The sequence below is a fragment of the Nothoprocta perdicaria genome, unplaced genomic scaffold (genome assembly GCF_003342845.1).
Source record: "Nothoprocta perdicaria isolate Ctin4 unplaced genomic scaffold, notPer1 scaffold_143, whole genome shotgun sequence".
NCBI lineage: Eukaryota > Metazoa > Chordata > Aves > Tinamiformes > Tinamidae > Nothoprocta > Nothoprocta perdicaria.
In genome coordinates, this window is record NW_020454572.1 from 1,205,558 (window position 1) to 1,227,601 (window position 22,044).

The 22,044-nt window shown below is 63.6% G+C and overlaps 3 protein-coding genes and 1 non-coding gene across 9 annotated transcripts; 2 read left to right on the forward strand and 2 right to left on the reverse strand.

Annotated features, from left to right (window-relative positions):
- Window positions 1-947: 947 nt before the first annotated feature.
- MTSS1L (MTSS1L, I-BAR domain containing) lies at window positions 948-13,071 on the forward strand. 5 transcript variants are annotated; one of them, XM_026034427.1, is made up of 15 exons: window positions 948-1,049; window positions 4,274-4,335; window positions 4,419-4,492; window positions 6,339-6,423; window positions 6,541-6,632; window positions 6,735-6,809; window positions 6,962-6,970; window positions 7,268-7,425; window positions 7,629-7,736; window positions 7,823-7,920; window positions 8,530-8,740; window positions 9,657-9,731; window positions 9,953-10,129; window positions 10,266-10,431; window positions 12,017-13,071. In XM_026034427.1, the coding sequence occupies exons 1-15, from the start codon at window positions 981-983 to the stop codon at window positions 12,787-12,789; spliced, it is 2,232 nt and encodes a 743-aa protein (XP_025890212.1). In that variant the 5' UTR covers window positions 948-980; the 3' UTR covers window positions 12,790-13,071. The 5 variants fall into 5 exon arrangements, with proteins under 5 accessions (XP_025890212.1, XP_025890214.1, XP_025890213.1 ...); XM_026034429.1 differs by having other exon boundaries at window positions 8,614-8,740; window positions 10,266-10,434; XM_026034428.1 differs by lacking the exon at window positions 6,962-6,970 and having other exon boundaries at window positions 10,266-10,434.
- Window positions 13,072-14,790: 1,719 nt separating this feature from the next.
- Window positions 14,791-16,634, forward strand: LOC112943207 (11-cis retinol dehydrogenase-like). The gene is made up of 6 exons (XM_026034342.1): window positions 14,791-14,922; window positions 15,255-15,306; window positions 15,520-15,710; window positions 15,784-15,936; window positions 16,013-16,123; window positions 16,521-16,634. Exons 1-6 carry the CDS (start codon window positions 14,791-14,793, stop codon window positions 16,632-16,634), a joined length of 753 nt encoding a protein of 250 aa, XP_025890127.1.
- Window positions 16,635-17,455: 821 nt separating this feature from the next.
- On the reverse strand, window positions 17,456-20,854 carry IL34 (interleukin 34). 2 transcript variants are annotated; one of them, XM_026034395.1, is made up of 6 exons: window positions 20,670-20,854; window positions 20,472-20,575; window positions 19,962-20,006; window positions 19,611-19,784; window positions 17,914-18,052; window positions 17,456-17,831 (listed from the first exon to the last, which is right to left on the reverse strand). In XM_026034395.1, the coding sequence occupies exons 1-6, from the start codon at window positions 20,695-20,697 to the stop codon at window positions 17,812-17,814; spliced, it is 510 nt and encodes a 169-aa protein (XP_025890180.1). In that variant the 5' UTR covers window positions 20,698-20,854; the 3' UTR covers window positions 17,456-17,811. The 2 variants fall into 2 exon arrangements, with proteins under 2 accessions (XP_025890180.1, XP_025890179.1); XM_026034394.1 differs by having other exon boundaries at window positions 19,962-20,039.
- Window positions 18,737-18,807, reverse strand: TRNAG-GCC. The gene has a single exon. It is a non-coding gene; the product is annotated as a tRNA-Gly (tRNA).
- Window positions 20,855-22,044: the final 1,190 nt, after the last annotated feature.

The window sequence follows — 22,044 nt, forward strand, 5'->3', positions numbered from 1 at the left end:
GCTGGGATTTAGGGTCCCGGAGGCTGGCCTGCTCCCAGAGACCCTTGCCCGGTGATGCAGAGAGGCCACAGGCACAAGCCGAGCCTCCCATGCACCCATTTTTATGGCTGTTGTTTGCAGTGGTGCTAGCCTCCGGCAGTGAGTTTCCTCAGCTGCCCGGCACCCAGCCTTGTTTTTGGCCAGGATAAAGACATTCCTGTCATTCCCGGGGAAAGGTCCTTCCAGAGACAGCCCAGCAGGTTCACGTTAACAACCGGCCCTTCTGCCCAGGGCGGTCTGTGCACAGCCGCCGGGCCCAGGGAGAGGTTCTGGCCCAGTGCTGCTGCCAGGAGCCTGCAGCGCTGCCCCTTGGGGCGCGACTCGCTGTGTTGGTGCCCAGCGCAGCCACGCAGCCTTGGAGGCCAGCGGCGCAGAGAGGGCAAACCAGGGCCCCGCTGCCACCAACCCTGCACTCAGCACCCGGGGGGACCCTGAGCAGCTCTCGGGGCTCCCTGCTGCAAGCGCAAGGATCCCCCCGGGACCTCCGAGGCGGCCTCCCAGCGCCGGGCCGGCCGAGCAGCCCCGTCGTGCTCCCGGGGCCGCCTCAGCGGCACCCCTGGGGCTGCCCCCCGAGACCCCCGCCGTGCGCCCGGGCCGCCCCCAGCCCCGCGGCGGCAGCGCATGTGCCGCGCAGCGCCCGCCCCGTCGCGCCCCGCTCCGCCCCGCGCCGCCGCCCCGGGCGCCGCGCTGCGCGCCACTCGGCTCCGCTCCGCGCCCCGCTCCGCTCCGCGCCCCGCTCCGCGCCCCTCCGCCGCCAGGGGGGCGGCCGGGGCCGAGAGGCGCCCGGGGGGGCGATGCCCCGCGCCGCCCCGCCCGCCCCCGCGCCCCGCCCGGCCCCGCCGCCGCTGAGCCCGGCCCGCCGCTGAGCCCGGCCCGCCGCTGAGCCCGGCCCGCCGCTGAGCCCGGCGGCGCCGCCCGGCCCGGGCTGCCGCAGCGCCGCCATGGACACGGCGGAGAAGGAGTGCGGCGCCCTCGGCGGCCTTTTCCAGGCCATCATCAACGACATGAAGGTAGGAGCGCCGCAACCCGCCGCCAAATCCGCCGTGACAGCGGCGGCCGAAAATAAACCTCTCCCGGGAGCGGCAGCGCGGCGGGGAGTAGCAGCGGGAGCGTGGCGTGTGCCCGCAGCCCGGCACGGCGGTCTGCCCCCCGCGCGGGGTTTGGAGCCCTCCGTGGGGAGACTCGCATCGGGAATCGGCCCCACGCTGCGGTAGCGGGAGGCTGCGTTGGGCTGCGGGAGCCCCCGCGCCGGACATCGGAGACCCGCGGCAGCCCCGCAGCGGGTCCCGGAGCCCCCCCCGTCAGCCGCACGTCGTGGAGCGGAGCCCCGGGTCGGCCCCGTGCCGGGGTGCCGCGGCGGGGGGCAGCTCTGCATTGGGCACCGCAGCTGGGTGCCGGGGAGGGCAGTGGGCGCAGCGGGCACCGCGGCGGCTCGCGCGACCCTCCTGGCACCGCTCTGCCCGCCACGAGCGCCGAGGGCGCTGGGCCCCGGGCCCCGCTCCGCACCCTGCTGCATCCAGCGCCAGGCGCAGGATGGGGCCGCCGTTAAAAACAGCAGTTTTTCCCTCCCTTGTTTTGGTTCTGACTGAAATAGGAGGGGGAAAAAAAAATTTAAAAAAAATAAAAAAAAGAAAAAAAAATAAAAGGGCCGGGGCGTTTTCCTGGCGGGGGGCCGTGGCCGGGCAGCCTGTGGCATGGAGGGGCTTGGGGGGCAGCGCTGGCAGCCCTGCCCCGGGGCTCGCCGGCTCCCGGCCACATTCGCTCCGGGAGGCAAAGCGCTCTTCCTCCTCCTCTTCCTCCGCCTCCTCCGCCTCCTCCGCCTCCTCTTCCTCCGGCTCCTTGCTGCAGCCAGTCCAGACAATGCTGTCATTGCTCGAGCAGGGGAGGGGGAGAAAAAAAATAAAAGCCGAGCCGGGAAGGAGATTAACCCCTTTGGAGGCAGGCGGTCGGGCTGGATGCGATGCTGGAGCAGCAGGGCTCTGGCACGGTGCTGCAGGGAAAGAAGCCCTCGAGTGGGAAAATCCGAGTTTTTCTGGCCACTGGGTGCTGGCAGTCGCAGGGTGATATGCGCCCGGGGAGGCCCAGGGTGCCGAGTGCTACAGATGCTGCACCCTGGGGTGGCACCCCCTGTCCGAGAAGCCCCTTGGTGGCTCTGATGAGAGTGGGGAGGAGGCGGCGGGTCCAGGAGAGCCGGTCCGGAGGCAGAGGGAAAAGGGCCACGTCCACAGGACCCAGGGATGCTCAGGGTGGTGCTGGGTGGCAAGAGCAGCACAGGCGCCTGCTGGCACCTGCTGGTGCCCTTGAAAGGGTGGCGGGGATGGAGGTGCCGAGGATGCTCGGCAGGGACAGGGGTCTCTCTGCTGCATTCCGCACTGAGCCAGAGGAGGCGCAGGAGGGAGCAGCCCCAGGGCTCGAGCCAGCCAGCGCAGCGCCCAGGAATAAAAATAAAGATAAATAGGAAAGGTGCCGTCAGCCCCGGTACCACTCACTGCTCGCACGCCGCGCGCTCCCGGCCTCCCTGCCGCAGCCCCGACCCCGCAGCCCAGCCTGAAGCTTTCTGCCGTGGGAAGACCTGCATTGATTTATTTCTGTTTATATATATGTATCAAAATGTTTTTCACTCRGAGCAGGGGAAAAAAAGGCTCTGGGGGTTTTCCTGCTCAGGGGAGGCGCAGCGTGGTCAGGGCTGACAGGGTGAGGGTGCTGCGCTTCCCAGCACACGGCATATCCCTGAGCYGCCCGCCCCAGCCAGGAGCGCGTGAGGCCGAAGGCTTCGCCCCTGGCTTGGGGGTGCCCTCGCTCCCTAGAAGTGACGTTTTGATGACCTCCCTCCGCTCTCATTCACGGCCGATCACAGTCAGGAGCGAAAATGCCCGGCTGCTGCAGGACAGCACAGCGATGCGCACGGCCTAGCACGCAGGTCAGTCACCGGTGGCTTTTTGGCACCCYGTGGCCTCCACCGGGAGGATCTGGGCTGGAGCCCGCTCGGTACCTGTGGCCTCTCATGCTGTCAGTGCAACCACGACCTTGGCACGTCCTTGTCCTCCAGTCCCTCTTCCTGAGGAACATCATCGTCCACCACAGAGGAATTTGCCCCCTGGGGCAGCAGGAGATGCCAGCGTGCAGCCTTCTGGATCTGGAGGCAGATCYATGCCTCGTCCTTGGAACACACCCSGCATGTTGCCACTAAAGGGGGACAGTGCCAGCGGGGCCTTGCAGGGACGGCGCCAGTGGGATGGCACCAAAGTGGTGGTGCCAGGATCGACCTCATGGAGGTGGCACCTGGATCGGCCTTGCGGAGATGATCTCAACAGGACATAGCTGGACTGGCCTCACTGGGACTGTACCAGGATGGGAATGGACATGGGAATGTCACCCTGGAAATGGCCTTGCTGGGATAGCGCCGAGATTAGCCTCGCTGGRACCGGCCTTGCTGGGATGGCCTTGCCAGGACGGCGACACCATAGTGGCATCCAGATGGTCCTGCCAGGATRACCTTGCAGAGGCAGCATCGGGATGGTCTGTCCGGCACCCATCTCTGTTCCCTGTACACGGGACAAATGAGCAGCATCTCCAAGCCCACAACAGTCCCATGAAGGACTTGAGAGCCCCGACCTGCCCYCCAGCCCCACTTGGTCCTTGGGTGCTTCTTCATCACCCCAAAAGCTTCACCCACTGCCTGTGGGGGGCACTGGTTTGTGGGGTGGAGARCAGGGACATCTTGGCGACATCAGGGCTTTGGGGGCCCTGAGAGCTGGGCAGAGACGACCTGAGCAAACCGGCTTGGGTTGCTCATGAGCAGCTTTTCTTATTCTGCCTTTTGGGCTGGATTTCACCATCTGATCCTGGCAGTAGGAACTGGGCTTGTGGTGTGAGCCAAGGACCAGCCTTCTCCCCCAACCCCCTCCCCTGCAGCCCTCCGCACATCGCCTGCCTCGGTTTCCCCACCTGTGTGCCAGCAGCAGGTACTGCCRGTTATTGGCCATCAGAGAATCCACATGGGCTGCCCTCTATATGCCCAGGGCCGTGGTGTTGCCCTTGGCACACAATGTTAAGGTCTGCAGGGGCCTAGTGGGATGTCCTGGTGGTTGGCCACCTCTGACTACTATCTGGCCATGCTTGGTAGCCCCACGTGCCTCAGCAGGGGCAATTTGCCTGCCACGGCGGTGCCAGTGGCGAGCAGCTCGGAGATGACAGCCTCCGTTGGCCTCACTCCTTCCTTCCCTCCTTCCAGAGCTCTTACCCCATCTGGGAGGACTTCAACTCCAAGGCGACCAAACTGCACTCCCAGCTCAGGTGAGTGGCCGTCGATGCTGTGATGGGGCCCGTGCCGCTCGTGGACGTCCTGGCTCAGCGCTGTCCCCCTCTTTCCATCCCAGGACTACAGTGCTGGCCGCCGTTGCCTTCCTCGATGCCTTCCAGAAAGTGGCTGACATGGCCACCAACACCCGAGGTGGGTCCTGCTGGAAGCCCCCAGGGCTTGCTGGCCTCGCCACCCAGCCACCCGTTGCCCCGCGAGGCCCGCGGGCATTAGGGGAAGCCGTGGGCAGCTGCCCGCCACGATTACAGGAGATTGACGAGCAGGCAGCGAGCAAAGCGGGATTGCGGGGCGGAAAAGAGGTCAGCAGGGAGGGGGGGCCCCCCGGAACACCCGCGTGGCGGCCAGTCCACGCCAGGTCAGGCCAAGTGGGCAGGAGCCCCTGGGTGCCACCGCTCGCCCTCGCGCTCCAAGCAAGCGGCAGGACGGAGTTGCAAGGAGATGGTTGTGAGCAGAGCTGAGTGTGGGGGTCTGGCCTCTGCTTGTCCCTAGCATTCCCATGCCACTCTCCAGCACGACCCTTACTGGAGGGGGACTTTCTGGGACCGTGGCCAGCGCTGCCGCCGGGGATTTTTGGCAGCACGGGCTGCGGCTCGGCCCTGACAGCGGCTGCGGGCGCAGGGGCCGTGGCAGCCTCACCGAGGCTCCCGCTCCCACCCTGGCAGCGAGGTGCCCGCTTCCCACCTCCCGGCTTCTGCCAAGCAGATGGTCTCGGGCTGTTTTGCAGACTCGTGGCATGCAGGCCATCTGGAGCTGCGCRGGAGGAGGAGGAGGCAGCTTGAGCAGGGATCAGCTGCCTCCTCCCAACACACTAGCCCACTGCACGGCGCGGATTAGGGCTCCCCCAGTTCCCCTCGGCTGCCCGGGGCGCCTGGCCGGCTGSCACCGCTGCCAGCGCCTCCCTGGCGCTGCGGCCTCCACCCTGGGCAGCGGGCAACATCTGGCGTCCAAAGCTGGGAGATCCACAGCAGAGCAGCCCAGGCGGCGGCTCCTGTGGCTGGGAAGGACGTGGTACCCACCAGGGATGCTCCSTGCCTAGCGCAGCTCCGGCGCCGGGCGGAGGGAGCAGGTGGAGGCTGCTGTATTTTACCAGCCGGTTGCCTTGGCCAGGAGCCGGGAAGGCAGGAACGGCATCCTGAGGCCACCGAGGGCGTTCAGCTTTTCCCTGAGGTTTCTCGGGGAAACTGAGTCAGGAAGCCAGGCTCCCCCTGGCTCCGCACATCCTGGTGTAAGGATGATGCTGGATGCAGATGCCGAGGGGGGTTATCCGCATCGAGCCCTGGCCCTGCCTCCCCACCGTCTTTCCGCTCCAGGGTGTTTTCCGACAGGCGCTCGATAGCCGCTTGGCCGCCTACATGTATGAGCGCGTGGGATTGCGGGGGGGATTGGATTAGGAGCCAGAGGATCCGGAATAAGAGCATTAGGAGCTGGATTAAGAGACTGCCCTGAGCAAGGGAACAGGGGTGGCCCTGGCACCAGGGGGAAAGGGTCCAGGTGTCCGGTGCGGCTCCGCTGGTGGGGATGTCAGCAGGGATGGGGTGACTGGTTGAGGGCCAGGAGGTGCCATGGAAAGCAGGGATGGGGGGCCCGAGACCGTGTCACCTTCCTTTGGTGCGCCGGGACAGCCAGCTCTAGGATGGGGGAATCGAAGGGAGTTCCCACTCGGACTCTTCGGGAGAACCAAGGGCACAATATCATTCCCACGCCACGGGAGGCCTCGATGGCCATCTCCCTGCCTCTGCCGGGCCATGCGGCGCCACGGAGCCTCTGCAGCACTGCCGCGCTGTGGCCATCCTTAGCTTTCAGAATTAGCAGCTGTTTTCACTGGGAAGCTCCCACTTCCCAGCGCGCCGCAGCGCCACCCCTGCACACCCAGAGGAGTTCCGATTCCCRGGATCCAGCCGGGAGCGCAGGACCTAGCCGGGACTGGGGTTGGGGACAGTTGCCGCCAGCCGCAGTGACGTCTCCCTGTCCCTCCCAGGGGCCACCCGCGAYATTGGCTCGGCGCTCACCCGCATGTGCATGAGGCACCGCAGCATCGAGGCCAAGCTCCGGCAGTTCACCAAGTAAGCACAGGGGTGGCACAGCTGGGGCCACCCTCACGCCTAGGGCCTGGCCGGCGCTCGAGCCGCTCTGCCCGCCGGCACCCACCGTCACTCTGTCCCTCTCTCACCCTGCTCCAGCGCCCTCATGGAGAGCCTCATCACCCCTTTGCAGGACAGGATTGAGGACTGGAAGAAAACGGCCAACCAGCTGGACAAGGACCACGCGAAAGGTGATGGCACTGGGGCTGGGAGGGTGCCCTGAGGGGATGGATGCCCAGGCAGGGGGGAGCCGAGTGCCGGGTCCCCGCCTCATGTTGCTCCCGCACTCACAGAGTACAAGCGTGCCCGGCACGAGATCAAGAAGAAATCCTCTGACACCCTCAAGCTCCAGAAAAAGGCCCGCAAAGGTGAGYGGGGATGGGGAGAGGAGGACGCACGCGGGAAGGGCGCCGGGGGACGGAGAAACCAGCGCTGGGCCACAGTTCACACGATCTCTCTCTCTCTCTGTCTCCTTCTCTGTCTCTCTGTCTCCTTCCTCCCTTCCACATCCTCCCCGTAGAGCTGCTGGGTAAGTGCAACGCCGGTGCCCGCCCCGGCCGCGCGCTCCCGCTGCCCCTTCTCTGCTTCCTTCCTCTGCCTCTCCCCAGGCGCCCCTCCACTGCCCCACGTGCGCTCGCAGCCTCCCACAGCCCCTCTGCCCTGGTGGCTCCATGCCCTGCTCCGCTTGTCCATCTGTCTCCTGTGGGAAAGGTCCCTTGGCGGCACCCAGAAGGGCCCTTGGTGCCAATGCCGGGGACGGCGGGTGGTGGGAGAAGCTGCCACGGGCCTCGCTCGATGCCTCTGGGCTCTCTCCGCTCACTCGCAGGCAAGGGGGACCTGCAGCCCCAGCTGGACAATGCGCTGCAGGACGTCAATGACATGTACCTGCTGCTGGAGGAGACAGAGAAGCAGGCAGTGCGCAAGGCACTCATCGAGGAGCGGGGCCGCTTCTGCACCTTCATCACCTTCCTGCAGCCTGTGGTGGTAAGTGCCAGCATCCCGGCTGGGCGCCGCGTTCCTGGCTGCTTGCATGGAGCTCGGGAGCCCTCCGAGATGCACCACCWGCCTGGAGACCCCATCCATGCCCTTGGAGCATGAGGCGCTGAGGGTCTTCCAGCTAAGCGGAGTGGAGTTGGAAGGCCCAAGGTGCCCGGCATCTGGGCCCTGATGCCTCCCACCACCTCCAGAATGGCGAGATCACCATGCTGGGAGAGATCACCCACCTGCAGGGCATCATTGACGACCTGGTGGTGCTCACGGCCGAGCCCCACAAGCTGCCCCCTGCCAGCGAGCAGGTGAGCCCTGCGGCCGCCGCCAGCCCCACAGACAGGGGATGACACAGGCCTCTGGCCACCATTCACCCTGGGCCTCCCTGTTGCAGGTCATCAAGGACCTGAAGGGCTCAGACTACAGCTGGTCTTACCAGACACCCCCGTCCTCTCCCAGCAGCTCCAGCTCCCGCAAGTCCAGCATGTGCAGGTGCGTTGGGGCCTCGGGATTCTAGCTGCCCATGCCACCATCTGTGTTGTGCTGCTCGTGCAAGGGACGTGGGCCAGGGCGAGGGCTGCAGACACATGTCCTCCGAGCAGCCAGCAGCCGGGCTCAGCTCCTCCAGCAAGCCCTTCATTTGGGATGCTCATGGCACTGGGAGATGCTTAGCTGATGGTCCTCAGCCTCCAAGAGGCCACGTGCCCAGCTGGTTCCAGCAGCACCAGCAAACAGGTCTCAGCTRGGGCAGCAGTGGGGTTGGCACGTCCCCATGCATCCCAGGGGACATCCAGAGTAAGGGACGGTCCCCCTGTTGCCCAACCTGTTCCTCCCCTGCCACTCAGGCAGGTGGGGAGCTCTGGCAGGGATGGGGACGTTGTGGGCGCCGGGTGCCTTGGTTTTCCCACCTGGAGAAGCCTCARTCTTGGTCTGGGATGGGGGGACTGCATGGGGGCCGCGCTGGCCAGCCCTGCCTCGTTGCTTGGCTCCTCTCCCGGCGAAACCACGGAGCCGACCTCTGTCTTAAACTCTCTTTTCCTTCCTTTGCATCATCTCTCCCGCCGTCCCCCCCGCCACCGTTCCCCCCCATGCCCACCCCAGCAGCGGGAGCGGTGCCAAAGGTGGCATCCCGTGGTCCGGCGGGTCCCAAACTTGCTCACCAAGTTCCAMCTATCGCTACCGCAGCCTGGCGCAGCCGGTCAACGCGGGCACACGTCTGTCCAGTGTCTCCTCGCACGACTCGGGCTTCATCTCCCAGGACGCCACCTACTCCAAACCGCCTTCTCCGATGCCCTCGGACATCACCAGCCAGGTAAGAGGGAAGGGACCAGATGCCAGGCACCAATCGACACAGCTCCCCTTGGTGCCTCAGTTTCCCCCTCTGTAAAAGGAGCGGCTGAGATGCAGGGATCCTGTCCGGTGGGGTGTCTGTGATACCCCTGGGCATGTTTCCAGGTGGGCAACAACATCACAGGGGAGAAAAACACAGGTGGGATGGCCACCCTGCTCAGGCCAGGCTGTTCCCCTAGGGAGGGGGGTCACCATTCACCCCTCAGTCAGGAAACGGGGTATTGGGTCAGGAAACAGGGTATTTCTCGATCCTGTGAGCCCCACAATGAACCAGAGGCCACTTCATGCTGCTCCCTGGCCAAGGCAGCTCTCGGCCCTGCATCCGCCTGGCAGATGCTTGGTGCCAGCCAGGATGCTGTTGGAGATGCTGGTCGTCAGCTCTAGCCCCAGTCACGTCGCTTGTGCCCGGCGTGCCCAGCTGCTGACTGCCTGTGCCTGTGTCCACATCCCCTATGTGCAGCAGCGAGCCTCAGATCCAGCCTCTGCCCCAAAACACAGCCCCAAGAACCCCGCTTCACAGCCAACACCTCGCAAGGGACCTTGCGGGGATGACAAAGCCAAGGCACCTTCCCCACGACTGCTGGGCACACGTCCCCATTTCTGGGGCGGAAAGGGGGCAAATCCTGCTCCTCGCCCCTGTGCGCATGGGCGGGAGGGTGGCATGCGAGGTGCATGGCCAGAGGGCAGCGGGGCGCTGTGTTTGAGGAGGGGGATGTGTGCATGCTGCTGCACCCGCAGCCTCTAACCCGGAGCGAGGGCCGCCGCGCTGCACGTCCCCAGCGCCTGCTGCATGCTGCCAGCTTCTTAACCAGCTCTCTTCTCTCCCTTCTCTGTGCGTGCRCAACTCGCTGCCACTCTGGGGCCGGTGGGCACGGCAGAAGTCCTCCAGCTCGGCGTCCTCGGAGGCCTCGGAGACCTGCCAGTCGGTTAGCGAGTGCAGCTCCCCCACCTCGGTGAGCTCGCCCGCAGGGCAGGCGGTGAGGAGGCCGAGTCTTCCTCAGCGAGGCCCTCCTCTTCCTCTCTTGCCCTCCCTGCTTCCATCCACCCGCCCAGCATCCTGGTCCCTGGAGCAGGGCTCACCCCGTTGGTGCCCCCTCGCACGTCCCCATCCCCACCTCTCTCCTCCCACCCTGGCGCTCCGTCTTCACCGGCCACTGCGCGGCTCCGTTGGCAGGATTGGTCCAAAGCCAGCCCCTACGAGCAGCCCGTGGTGAGCATCCTGCAGAGGCGCAAGGACCGCGTCGAGCACCTGCGGGAAGCGGAGATGGCCTCAGCCGCCATGGCGTACCCGGGCATCAGCGTCGAGGAAGCCCCCAGGCCCCGCATGTCACCAGCCACCATTGCTGCCAAGGTGAGGTGCTGGAGGTGAGGTGACTTTGGGTGAGCGCCAAAGACAGTCACCACATGGCAGTGTGGGTGGCTGAGGCCACCGCGGCGGCACGGCCGGCTCATTGGGGTGCTCATGGATGACTCCTCTCCTGCCACAGCACGGCGAGGAGGTGTCCCCTGCTGCCAGCGACCTGGCCATGGTCTTGACCCGGGGGCTGAGCCTGGAGCACCAGAAGAGCAGCCGTGACTCACTGCAGTATTCCAGCGGCTACAGCACACAGACGACCACCCCGTCCTGCTCCGAGGACACCATCCCTTCCCAAGGTAGCGGTGCCGCGGGCCTGACTCGCTCCCAGTGGGAAAGGAGGCGCCAGGGTAGAGTGCAGTGAGAGTCCTTCGGGGTGGCTTCCCCACGTGGTGTTATTGATGCCCTTGGGTCTAACATGRTGCTGTGCCCGTCCTCCCACACTGCATGTTTGGCACAGAGACGTGCTGACTTCTCCACTGGCTCCCTGTGGATGTTTCCGCTGTATTGTGCTCAACATCTGCCCCATGAACCACTAGCGCCCTTTCCCTGCCCTTGTTTTCCGTGCGGGAGCCAGGCTGTTGCTGATGAGCCAACGGTTGCAGCACAGAGCACGTTATTTCGGTTGTGTGGGATGAGGTGGAAGGTTTGGGCCTGTCATGTGGCTCGTGAGGCTGCCTGCTGAGCAACTTGGGCATGTGCTGCTGGAGAAGCTGTGGTGGCCAGTGACAGGACAAGGGGTAATGAGTGCAAGCTGCAACACATGGAACTCCATGCAACATGGAGTTCCATCTCCATGTGAGGAGGAGCTTTTTTACTGTGAGAGTGACAGAGCCCTGGAACAGGCTGCCCAGGGGGGTTGTGGAGTTTCCTTCTCCGGAGGTYTTCAAATCCACCKGGATGTYACCCTGTGCCACATGTTCTGGATGTCCCTGCTGGACCAGGAAAGTTGGACTAGATGATCTCTGGAGGTCCCTTCCAACCTGAAACCTGCTGTGATTCTGTGGTCCTGGATGCTTGGGCGGCACTAGGGCCTGTGCTAAGTGTTGCAGGACGAGGCTGTGGTTACAGCGCATGGGCTGTTTGGGATAAGGATGGGTGGATGTAATGACTGCGCATGCTGAGGTGTGTCGCAAAACCATGAACACCTCACGATTACTTGGAGYGTTGGTGGAGCCACGCATGGTGCAGGAGACCAGCTGCTGGAGCAGTTCTGACTGTTGACAGTGGTGGCTGTGACTGTGCCATGTGTGCCATGGTGGCTCCCATGGTGCCATGCAGTGTCCTCCCGTGGTAGCACCATGCAGGGTGTGAAGTGGCGATTCGTGGCAATGTGTTTGTGTGCGGCGATTCAGCACCGGAGAGTTGGGTTAGCGTCGCATGTGGTGGTTGGAGATAAAGTAGCCATGGAAATGGTTGTGGTTGGGTGTAACTGTGTTCTTTTGGTGATGGATGTGATCACACTTTGGCGGTGGTTGGTTTCGGCTGTGCTCACATGATAGYGGTGGTTGGGACTGGTTGGAATTGTGTTGCAGTGGTGATGGTTATGCTTGTGATCACACTGTGATGGCAGTGGTTAGGGTGATTGTGAACACACTGAGACAATAACAGCTGAGATGGGCTGTTATCATGCACTGGTGACAGCTGGGGTCAGCTGTGCTTTCACTGTGATGGTGATGGCTGGGGCTGACTGGGATCATGCTGCACTGGTGATGTTTGGGCTTGACAGGGATTGTGTTGTGATGGCGATTGAGGTGGGTTGCGGTCATGTTGCAGCAGTGACGGTTCAGTTTGGTTATGGTCATCTCGGTAGTTGGGCTGGCCAGCGGCAGGTGGGCTGCCACCGTCCCACTCCGCCATGCTGACTGGCCTCCCCCTCTACAGGCTCGGACTACGACTGCTATTCTGTGAATGGTGACGTGGAGTGCGACCCCCAGAGCGAGTTCGACAAGTCCTCCACCATCCCRCGCAACAGCAACATCGCCCAGAACTACCGGCGCATGATCCAGACCAAGCGTCCTGCCTCCACCGCTGGGCTGCCTACAGGCACCAACCTGCCAGCTGGCACCACRCCGGGGGTCGCCACCATCCGCCGCACGCCTTCCACCAAGCCCTCGGTCCGCCGCACCCTCTCCAACGCAGGCCCCATCCCCATCCGGCCCCCCATCGTCCCTGTGAAGACCCCCACGGTGCCCGACTCCCCCAGCTACACCGGCCCCACGCGGGTTGGCAGCGAAGAGTGTGTGTTTTATGCCGATGACGCCTCTCCGGGCACCATGGATTTTGCCAAAGCTTCGCCCAAACGGCTGAGCCTCCCCAACACCGCCTGGGGCAGCAACGTCATGGAGATCTCCGTCTACTCCGGGGCCGGCCAGCACCTCTCCGCTGAGGAAGAGGAGGACCAACAGCTGGCCGCCAACCGGCACAGCTTGGTGGAGAAGATCGGCGAGCTGGTGGCCAGTGCGCATGCCCTAGGTGAAGGCCAGTTCCCCTTCCCTACAGCGCTGTCGGGCCCTKGCCCCGGTGAGGAGACGCCTACTCCACCGCCAGCGGCCTCCATGGACCCCCCGGCCGAAGACATGCTGGTGGCCATCCGGCGCGGGGTGCGCCTGCGGAGGACCGTCACCAACGACAGATCGGCCCCACGGATATTGTGATGGAGTCCCCGGTCCCCACCGTCCCCGTCCTGCGCCGTGCCATCCCGCTGCCCCGTGTCCCTAGGAGGAGAGCGAAGCAGTGCCCACAGCGCCCCGAGGAGCAGAGCCACCGGCGGGAGGCCACTTCACAGAGGGAGAAGCAGAGCCTGCATCCGTACGGAGACTGAAAGCCCGCGCTGAGCCGGGTCCCGAGATCCTTTTGTACTTTGCCCCTCACCCCCCACTCGCCCGCAGCCTCCCCGGCACTTTTGGGTGACTCGTGGGACCTGAGCGGGAGCACCCAGGAGCTCACCGCTCACCGGTCCCCACGAGCCACTGCACAGCCACTCCCGCAGGGGCTGGCTGTCATCTCTCCTTCCTTCCTGCCTTCTCACTTCCCCTTTTCCTGCTTTCCTCTTTCTTTTCTTGTGTTTTCTGTCTGTCTTGCTTTCCCTTTCTCTTGTTCGTTTTTTCTCATGCTTTCTTCTCTGTCGCTTGCTTTCTCTTGCATTTGCCTTTTCTTTCTTTTGCATTTGCTTTCTCTTTAGCTTCCTTTCCCTTTCTCTTGCATTTGCTTTTGTCTCCTTTCCCTTTCTCTTGCATTTGCCTTCTCCCTTGCCTGCTTTCACTTGCTTGCTTGCTTTTCTCACTTGCTTTGTTCCTATTACGTTTCTTTTCCCCTCTTGCTTGTGCTTTCTCTTGCTTGTGCATTTTGCTTTCTTTTCCTCTTTTTCTTGCCTTTTCCTTTGTCATTCTCACTTTTTCCTTCTTCTTTCCCTTTCATGCTTCTGCTTTTGCTGTTTCTCTTTTTTGCTCACCTTGGTTCTTTATCCTGCTTTCTTTCTCCTTCGCTTCTTTTTTTCCCCCTTCCCTCCCCCTTTCTTTCCTTCTCTCTCTCCTTTCTCTTTTGCACCTTTTCTCTCTTTTCTATTTTTCTCTTTCCTCTCCTTTCCTCTGTTTCTCCTTCCATCTCTTTCCTTGCACTTTTCCCCTTACCAAATTCCCTGGCAGCCGGAGAGGGGCTGCAGGGCCGGCAGCAAGACTCGTCCTGTGGCCACCAGGACCCAGCTCCGTCTGCAGGACCCAGCTCTGCCTCGAGGCCACCCTGGCTGGGTCACTGGAGCCTCCCGCATCGGAGGAGCCTCCGGCCGCCTCTTCCCCGCAGATGTGCTCGGAGCCTTGAAGAAAGCACAACCTCCCCTTGCCCCGCTGCCCTCCAACCCATCCTGCCCCCCGGCAGCCCCATGGTGTACATAGCTCGCCCCCCACCCCGGCGTGTGTTGCATCGCAGCCCCCTTCTTACTCAGTCTTAGTAATAACGATTTAGTTACCCCTCGCCCCAGCCCGTCCGCCCTGGCCCCAGATCCCTTCTCGTGACCAGAAATGCTGATGACAAGTGACAAATGTTTGGGTTTTGGGGGGTTTATTTCTCATTTTGTACAGAGAACAGCAACAAAAAAAAATCCTTGGGAAAGAAAAAAAATGTCTTTTGACAGAAGTAACTTTTCTGGTGCTGTTGTTAACTTGATCCTTTTTTTTTAATTTATTTCCCCCTTCTCCCTATTCCAGTGCTCCTGTCTCTGCCTCTGCTTCCCTCCCCTTGCCTCACCCGGATTTCTTTTTTTCTTCTTCTTTTCTTTTATTCCCTCCTCCTTTGGGGCTTTTTTGTTTTGTTTTTTGGGGGGCTTTTGGTTTGTTTTGTTTTTGTGGTAATTCTCCCATTCCCCCCGCCACACCCTTCCCCTGGCCCACTAGTCACTGCTACAAGTAACGAATGCACTGTGAAGACTCCAGTATTAATAAAAAGTTGTACTGTAATGACCGCGCTGGCTGCTTCATGCTGGRGAGGGCTGGGGAGCCAGATCCCACCTGGCATCATGGGTGGAGGGACAGGCTAGGGATGCAGGGTCTATTTGGGCCCTTTTGCTCCATCTCCCCGAAACCACCGTGGTGCCGCCTTCGGAGGCATCTCCGCTCGCACAGCCCGCCCAGCGTGGGCGCGGAGGCGGTGGCRGCGCAGGGATGGCGGGTGCCCGCACCGTGCTGGTGACGGGTTGCGACGGCGGCCTGGGGCTGGGGCTGGTGAAGGCGCTGCTGGAGCTGCCCAGCCCTCCCCAGCACCTCTTCGCCGCCTGCCTCGACCCCGGCAGCAAGGTAGGACGGCGCCTCCGGCCACGCTCGCAGTCTTTGTGGGGAAGGGGTTGTTTTTCCTCTCCCTGAAGCAGGTGACACGAGTGCTGGCGAGGCGGGTGTTGCTGGCAGGAGGTGTCTCAGCGTCACACCTGGGAGCTGGGCCACTCCCGCCGGCACTTGCCGAAACCCGTCCCCGGCACTCAAGCTGAGCCRCCTTCCTCCGCACGGGTGTCAAACCCCGCTCTGCAAGCATAGGGATGTGGGRTCAGGGGGCAGCAGTGGTGACCCAAGGTGCCAAATGTGCCCCGCGGTACTGCCGGCCCCCGTGTACAGCTCCCTCTCCCTYCTTGCAGGCCATTAACGAGGTAGCTTTGGGCTGCCCCAGCGTCGTGGTGCTGCGCATAGGTAGGTGCCCCCGAGGGGCAGGCACAATCCCCCGGGCTGCTGGGGTCCCTCACCGGCTTCTTCCTTCCCCTGGGGCACTAAGTGAGCGGCAGGGCRGGTTACGCTGGGTCCAATCCGGCCTCTGCCACCTGGCCGGGCAACTCTGCCTGGAGTATTTGGCAGCAGCTCCACTGCCAGTGACCTTTGCTTCTCGGGGGTGGGGGACACACGCAGATACCACCGACCCCGCCAGCATCAAGGAGGCGGCCGCAGCGGTGTCGGAGCGGCTGCAGGGCGTGGGGCTCAACCTGCTGCTCACCGGCGCGGGCCCTGCGCGGCGCCGCGGCAGCCTGGCCAGCGAGACGGCCGAGTCCATGCTGCTCAGCTACGCCRCCAACACCGTGGGGCCGCTGCAGGTGTGCCAGGTGAGGCCTGGCCCCGCGGGCACCCCTCGGCCTTACGCCGCGGCTCCTACGTCCCCTCCCCGTGTGTCCCCAGGCCTTCTTGCCCCTGCTCCTGGAGGCGGCCCGCGCCGGGGGTGCCATGAGCTGCAGCAGGGCGGCCATCGTGAACCTCTCCAGCAGCCTGGGCTCCATCGCAGCCACACCGGCCTGGGAGCGTGGGCAGGACATCGGCTACCGCTGCAGCAAGGTACTTGTGCCGTGGCACCCACTGCGTCCCTTGCCCAGGCCACCACGGTGACCGGCATGGTGCCACCCGTCCCCAGGCTGCTCTCAACATGCTCACCAAGTGCCTGGCCCTGGAGTACGGTGGCAGCGGCATCCTCTGTGTGGCCCTTGCCCCTGGCTGCGTGATGCCCCCTGCGGACAGCGAGACGGTGAGCGCCGGTACCCGGGGCCCRTTCCTCCCTGCCCTGCCACTCCCCATAGATAYRTAAATATATATATGTATATACAGCCTGCTTTTAAGGCTATACGCCCCTGTTGAATGTTTCTGTGTGTCAGCAGAGGGCACTCCGGGCCTCCTGAGCTGGCCTCCAGCTGCAGGTCTGCACCGAGCGCTGCTCTGTGAGCATCCGAGCACCCACTGGGGCAGCGGGGAGGGCAGCAGGCCTAGTCCCGGGGGAGCTTCTGCACAATTCCTTACAGGAACATCTGTTCCCAGCCACTGGAATCCCCCCCACGCCATGCCAGCCCCTTGCCCCCACCTTGGGCAGCCGAGGCAGGAGGAGAGGCTGGGGCTCAGGCGCCGCTTGCCTTCCTTGGGCTCTGCAGGAACCCGTGTCACTGGAGGAGAGCACGCGGGGCATCCTGCACGTGCTGGCCACGCTCTCGGCCACCAGCAACGGCACCTTCCTTGACTGGCGAGGGCAGAGCCTGCCCTGGTGAGAAGCGGTGCCCACAGCCGGCCCCGCGCCCCAGGCACTGCATCAGCATCGTAGCACTAATAAAAGGCTGCTCCAAGCCTCCTATTTGCTCCTATTTGTGGTTCTCTCGGTGCTCACCTGGGTTTGGGTAGGAGGGCTGTGGCAGGGGACATCACCCCAAGTCACACAAGACCCCACAGGAAGCACCCAGTGCCAGCACAGGGGCTTCAGTGCCACATGAAGCCTCAGCCCGCAAAGGCAAAGGAGATATCCCAGCTAAGGTACATAATAGCTTATATATGTGTGTGTGTGTGTGTCTGTGTGTGTATATATATATATATATATATGTGTGTGTATATATATATATATATTTATGTATATATATGAAGCCATATAAGTGCTCATTAAGGGAAGCACCTCTCCCCTCCAGTGCCTCCACGTGCCTGCGACCAAGCGCGGCTAAGCCAAGGTTGTTAAGATTTTGCAAGCAAGGCCTGGGCTSCAGGGGCTCCCCGTGAGGAGGAGGAGGAGGAGGCAGCAGCACGGCCCTGCGCCTGGATAGGAGGAAGAGGAGGAGGAAAATGAGGCCGCGGGGTCTGACTCGGAACAAGATGTTGTTGGGRAAAATCCCTCCTTCCCTTTCCGAAAGGCTGAGGGAGGAGAAGGACTCCTCGAATGAAAAGGCAGCCGAGGTGGCTTCTGTCTGCTTGGCTTTTATATGGGTCACCATTGGAGTCTTCAGGTGGCCCTGTTGCATGCTTATCTGCCAAGAGCACTAGAAAATTACCCCCTTTTTATTTTTACTTTTGTTTTTTAATGAAAGCTGAGGAAAAATATACAAAACAACAGGACATCAGGGATACAAACAAACAAACAAATCACACCCACTGCAGCCAGGACAAGGCAGCGTCTCCCAACATGGCCGGGGCCACCGTCCTGCTGGGGGTTGAGTCCGGGTGCCCCCTCTCCATCCTGCACCTGTGCAAAAGGCTGGTGAGGCGCCTGGGTGCTTGGGCTCAGCCCGACTGGCACCACGGCTGCTCTGGGCTTGTTGGGCTGCCCGGCCGGGCACGGTGCCCGGATGCCGCGTGGGAGCCTTTGTGCTGGTGGGAGGAGGCAGCCGAGCTGCACCGGGTCCCTGGTGCCCAGGCGGCCGTGGAAGYTGCCCCTTGGCAAGGCGCCCGGTGCTCTCGGTGGCCTTAGGTGAGGCCCCAGCCACCTGCGCAAGGAGGGGAGCCGCCGTCATCGCTGTGCCGGTCCCTGTGCCCGCGGCGCCCCGCGCCCGCTGCCCGGGCACTCACAGGGCCTGCCGAAGAGCATCCGCATGACCTTGAGGCAGTTGTCCAGCAGGGCCTTGGGGCGCACGGCCTTCCTCCGCCTCTCGGCCCCAGCACTGTGCACCTGCTTCACCAGGTCGGCCACCACCACGTCCACGTCCGTCTGTGGGGACAGCGCAGGTGTCCGCAGCGCTCGGCTGCAGAGCTGCCCCCAACACACAGAGCACGGGGTCCAAGGGCACCTGCCATTGTGGCCGTGTCGCTGGTGGCACCCGTGCAGACATCGCACACATCCGTGTCACTGCGGTGCCTATCTGGGTGGCAACGCTCCTGTCTGGATAAGTCCTTGGTTCCCCCTCATCAGCATCATGCTCTTCCCATCAGCGCAACTGTTGGCCACTGAGCCAGTGTCCTTCACTGCCACCACACTAGGGATGCTCCTGGCCACCCAACCAAGAATGYTCCTGGCCCCCAAGCCAGAGCTACCCAACCCCACCACATGGAGGATGCTCGTGCCACCCAGCCCCACTGCAGCTCAGCAGGAACCACTCTAGCCAAACAAGGGGTGCTGTGGGACAGCTCTGGCTCTGTCTGCCTCTTGATGMCCTCCTAGGAGCCCCGTGTGCTCACACAGGACCTGCAGGGCTGGGCAAAAGAGGAGGAGCAGAATGTCCGGGGCAGATGCTGCTCTGGAGCAGACGGAGCCTCTTTGGGGTGGGCTCTGGTCACCCTGCCATGGAGGTGGCTTAGGCCTCAGAGCTCCTACCCATTTTGGGGAGCAGCAGCAATTTCTGAGCTGCTCCAGAGGGTTAAAAAAAAAAAAAAAAAGCGGCAAAAAYAGCRGCTCTGCATTGGCCGGGAATCGAACCCGGGCCTCCCGCGTGGCAGGCGAGAATTCTACCACTGAACCACCAATGCCAGATGTGGAGCTGCCCGCACAGCTGCCCCACGGCCCTGCACCCCAGCAGCCCCAGCACTCGCAGTGGCCTGGTTGCACGCACAGGGGATCCGCTGCACTGGCTCCACTGCTGCACGCGAGCCAGGCTGGGCCTCTCCTCCCACRCACTGGGGCATTTTGCAAGAAAGGAAATGAGGGGAGGAAAAGGCCTGACCTGGAGCTGCAGTTTCTGTGACAAAGTCACTCTCTGGATGCAGAATGGCCCTGTTGCACTGGGACAGGGTGAGGGGTGCTGGGGATAGCAGGGATGTCCGCTACTTTCTGGGATCCTCAGGGCCCAAACAGACCTGATTTCAAGGGCTCAAGCCATGCCAGGGCCTAATTCTGCTTTCTGAGACACCATCAGGCTTAACAGTGTTGGCATTAGGCTTCAGAGTTAACACTGAGTAGCGAAGTTTGGGCTAAGCTCGGGCAAACAACCACCCCATCAAACACTTCAGGTTGGGACTACAGTCCGAAGAGTGACACTGCCTCCAGGACCAGTCCTGTGTCTGGGTGCAGGACACCCTGSCCCTTCCTCAGCCACTAGCGCATCCTCCAGCCCAGCACAAAAGGAAGGCTACATTGGTCRGGTATTGAACAAAGATTCCCACATGGCAGGCAAGAATTCTTCCACTGACCCACTGATGCCAGATGTGGAGCCTCCTGCTCAGTTGTGCCACAGCCTCACACCAGATGTGCACCCTCAGGAGCGCCCCCAGCACCCACATGTGTGCAAGGGCCCATTCAGCACTTGGGTGCTGGTGCGAGCCAGGGTGCCCACCTGCCGGTAGGCACCGTACTCCCTGCCCAGGGCGTCAAAGAGGCGGCACAGCTCCTGCGTGTACTTCCAGGATGGGTGCTTCTCCGGCAGCACCTGGCGGATCCTCAGCAGCGCCTGGGAGCTCACGTGGAACCAGAGGTACCGCAGCGCTGCCTCCGACACCGTCCCGTTGCGCTGTGGGCAAGAGGGTGCCCAGGTGGGAGCCAGCTGTGATGGGCACCCTGCCCCGAGTGTCCCCAGGCTCTGGGGACACACTGGGGTATCCCACCATAAGGGGAGGACCCCAAGGAGCCCAGCCTCAGGCTGGCACACAGCAGAGTGGCCAGCCCTGGCTCCAGGCAGGCACTTTACCAAGCGGGTRATGTTGGAGGGCCGCAGCACCTCTTCGTACTGGACCTGCACGGTGTAGTCGAGAGGGAAGTAGTGTTTCTGCAAGGGCGAGAGAGAGCCTGACCGCTGGCAGCAAAGGTCTCCAGCCCGTCCTCCGGGCCGAGCCAGTGGCAGCAGGAGCATCCCGGCCACTGTCGCTCAGAGAAGGGGAAGCCCCTGAACWGCACCACGGCCACGGAATCTGCGTGTCACCCATTGCGTCAGCACGGGGAAGGGGTGCCAGGGATGGAGCCCTTGAGCATGGCCACCCCGCCAGGGTGAGATGGCAGCAGCGAGGAGCTCCATGGTGAGGAAGCTCCATGTGAGGGAGCTCCATGGTGAGGAGCTGAGGGCTCCATGGTGAAGAAGCCGAGGTTGCTCAACCACAGAGATGATGGGGTGCCCAAAGCCAGGGATGGGACCTGTGCCCCTCCCATGGGTCTAGGGTCCTGCACGAGCAAGGGGACAGTGGGGGGCAGTGGGCAGAGTTACCATGTACTGCAGGCGCATCTCGTACTGCAGCTTGTCCTGGAGCAGCTGAGTGATCTCGCATTCACCCAACGCGGCCGCCTCCAGCCCCATGACGGCCAGGACACCTGGGCGGGCGCCGAGGAGCAGCGTGAGCTCCGTAGCGAGGAGCCAGCCCAGCGCGGGGGCCCCCACGCCGCCCTCCCGGGGCACCCCACTCACACAGGACGGCCGCGTAGCCCCGTCGCATGGCAGCGGCTGGGTGGTGGCGGTCAGTGGAGCCACCAGCTGGAGCTACATGGCTGGAGCACCTGTGGACCCGTCYGGGCCTCGCCGGCGCTGGGAGCCCCCTCGTGCTGCTTGTGTGGGAGTCAGGCCGGCGTGCTGGAGCCACAGGCGGCCGCCTCCTGCCATGGGTGGAGGGGCTAGTTCCCCTCAGCAGCGGCCGGCCCCGCTCGCTCCATAGCGGCCTGTGGGCGGGCGCTGCGGCCTCGGTCCATCGCAGAGCGCCGCGAGGGGAGGCGCAGACGTGCGGGCGCCGGGTGCTGCCGGGAGCCACCGGCAGCTGGGGGCACAGCGAGGGAGCCGGGGGGGGGTCCAGGGGCGCCCGCGCCGGGCTGCCCTCACCACCCCGCGGCGAGGGCCAGGGGGTTTCCAGGGCCAGCGGGCGGCTCAGCCCTCAGCCCTGCCCCGGCACGCAGYGCTGACGATGGGGACTTTGCCCCCACGGGCGGGCACGGCAGCCACTTGACACGCGGCCGAGCCTGGCGCGCCAGGGACGGTGCCCACCGGAGGAGACGTGGAGCCAGCGGGAGCTGCGCGGTGCAGGAGCCACCACAAGGGACCAGCCTGTGATGAGCGTGGCGGCCTCAGCGGGAGCCCGCCAGTGTGTGTGGCCCTCCAAGGGGGACGGGATGCCTGGGAGGACCGYGCTGTGACCCTGTGCAGTGGCCCCATGCCAAGGGGGGTGTGACATGTCCCCAGTCTAATTCACCCACGCCAAGCGGTCCGTGTTGTGGCTCTGTAGTGTGTCCCCTTGCCAAGGAGGGCTGTGACATGTCCCTGCACCATGTCCCCSCACCATGTCCCCATGCAAACGGGCCGTGCTGTGTCCCTGCATCATGTTCCTGTGCTAAGGAGCCCGTGATCTCTCCCTGCACTGTGTCCCACGGGAATGGGCTGTGATGTTTTCCCTGTGCTGTGTCCCCTGAGAAGGGAGCTGTGACATGTGCCCTGTGTCCCCATGCAAAGGGGGACATGCTGTGGTCCTGCACTATGTCCCTATACAAAAGGGGTGTGATGTGTTCTTGCATGGCATCTCTAGGGGAAGGGGGCTGTGCCCTGCCCCTGCCCTCTTTCCCCGTGTCCTCACGCCGTGTCCCCATGCACAGGGGTCCCTTGCCGTGTCCCCGCGCCACGTCCCCATGCACAGCAGGGCCGGGCCATGTCCTCACGCCGAGTCCCCGCACAAAGCGGGCAGAGGGGGCCGGCCACCACCCTGCGCCGTGGCCCCGCACAAAGGGGGCCGCGCCGCGTCCCCGTGCCCTATCCCCACTGCAAAGGGAAGCGGACCCCCCCCGTCCCCGCCGCCCCGCGC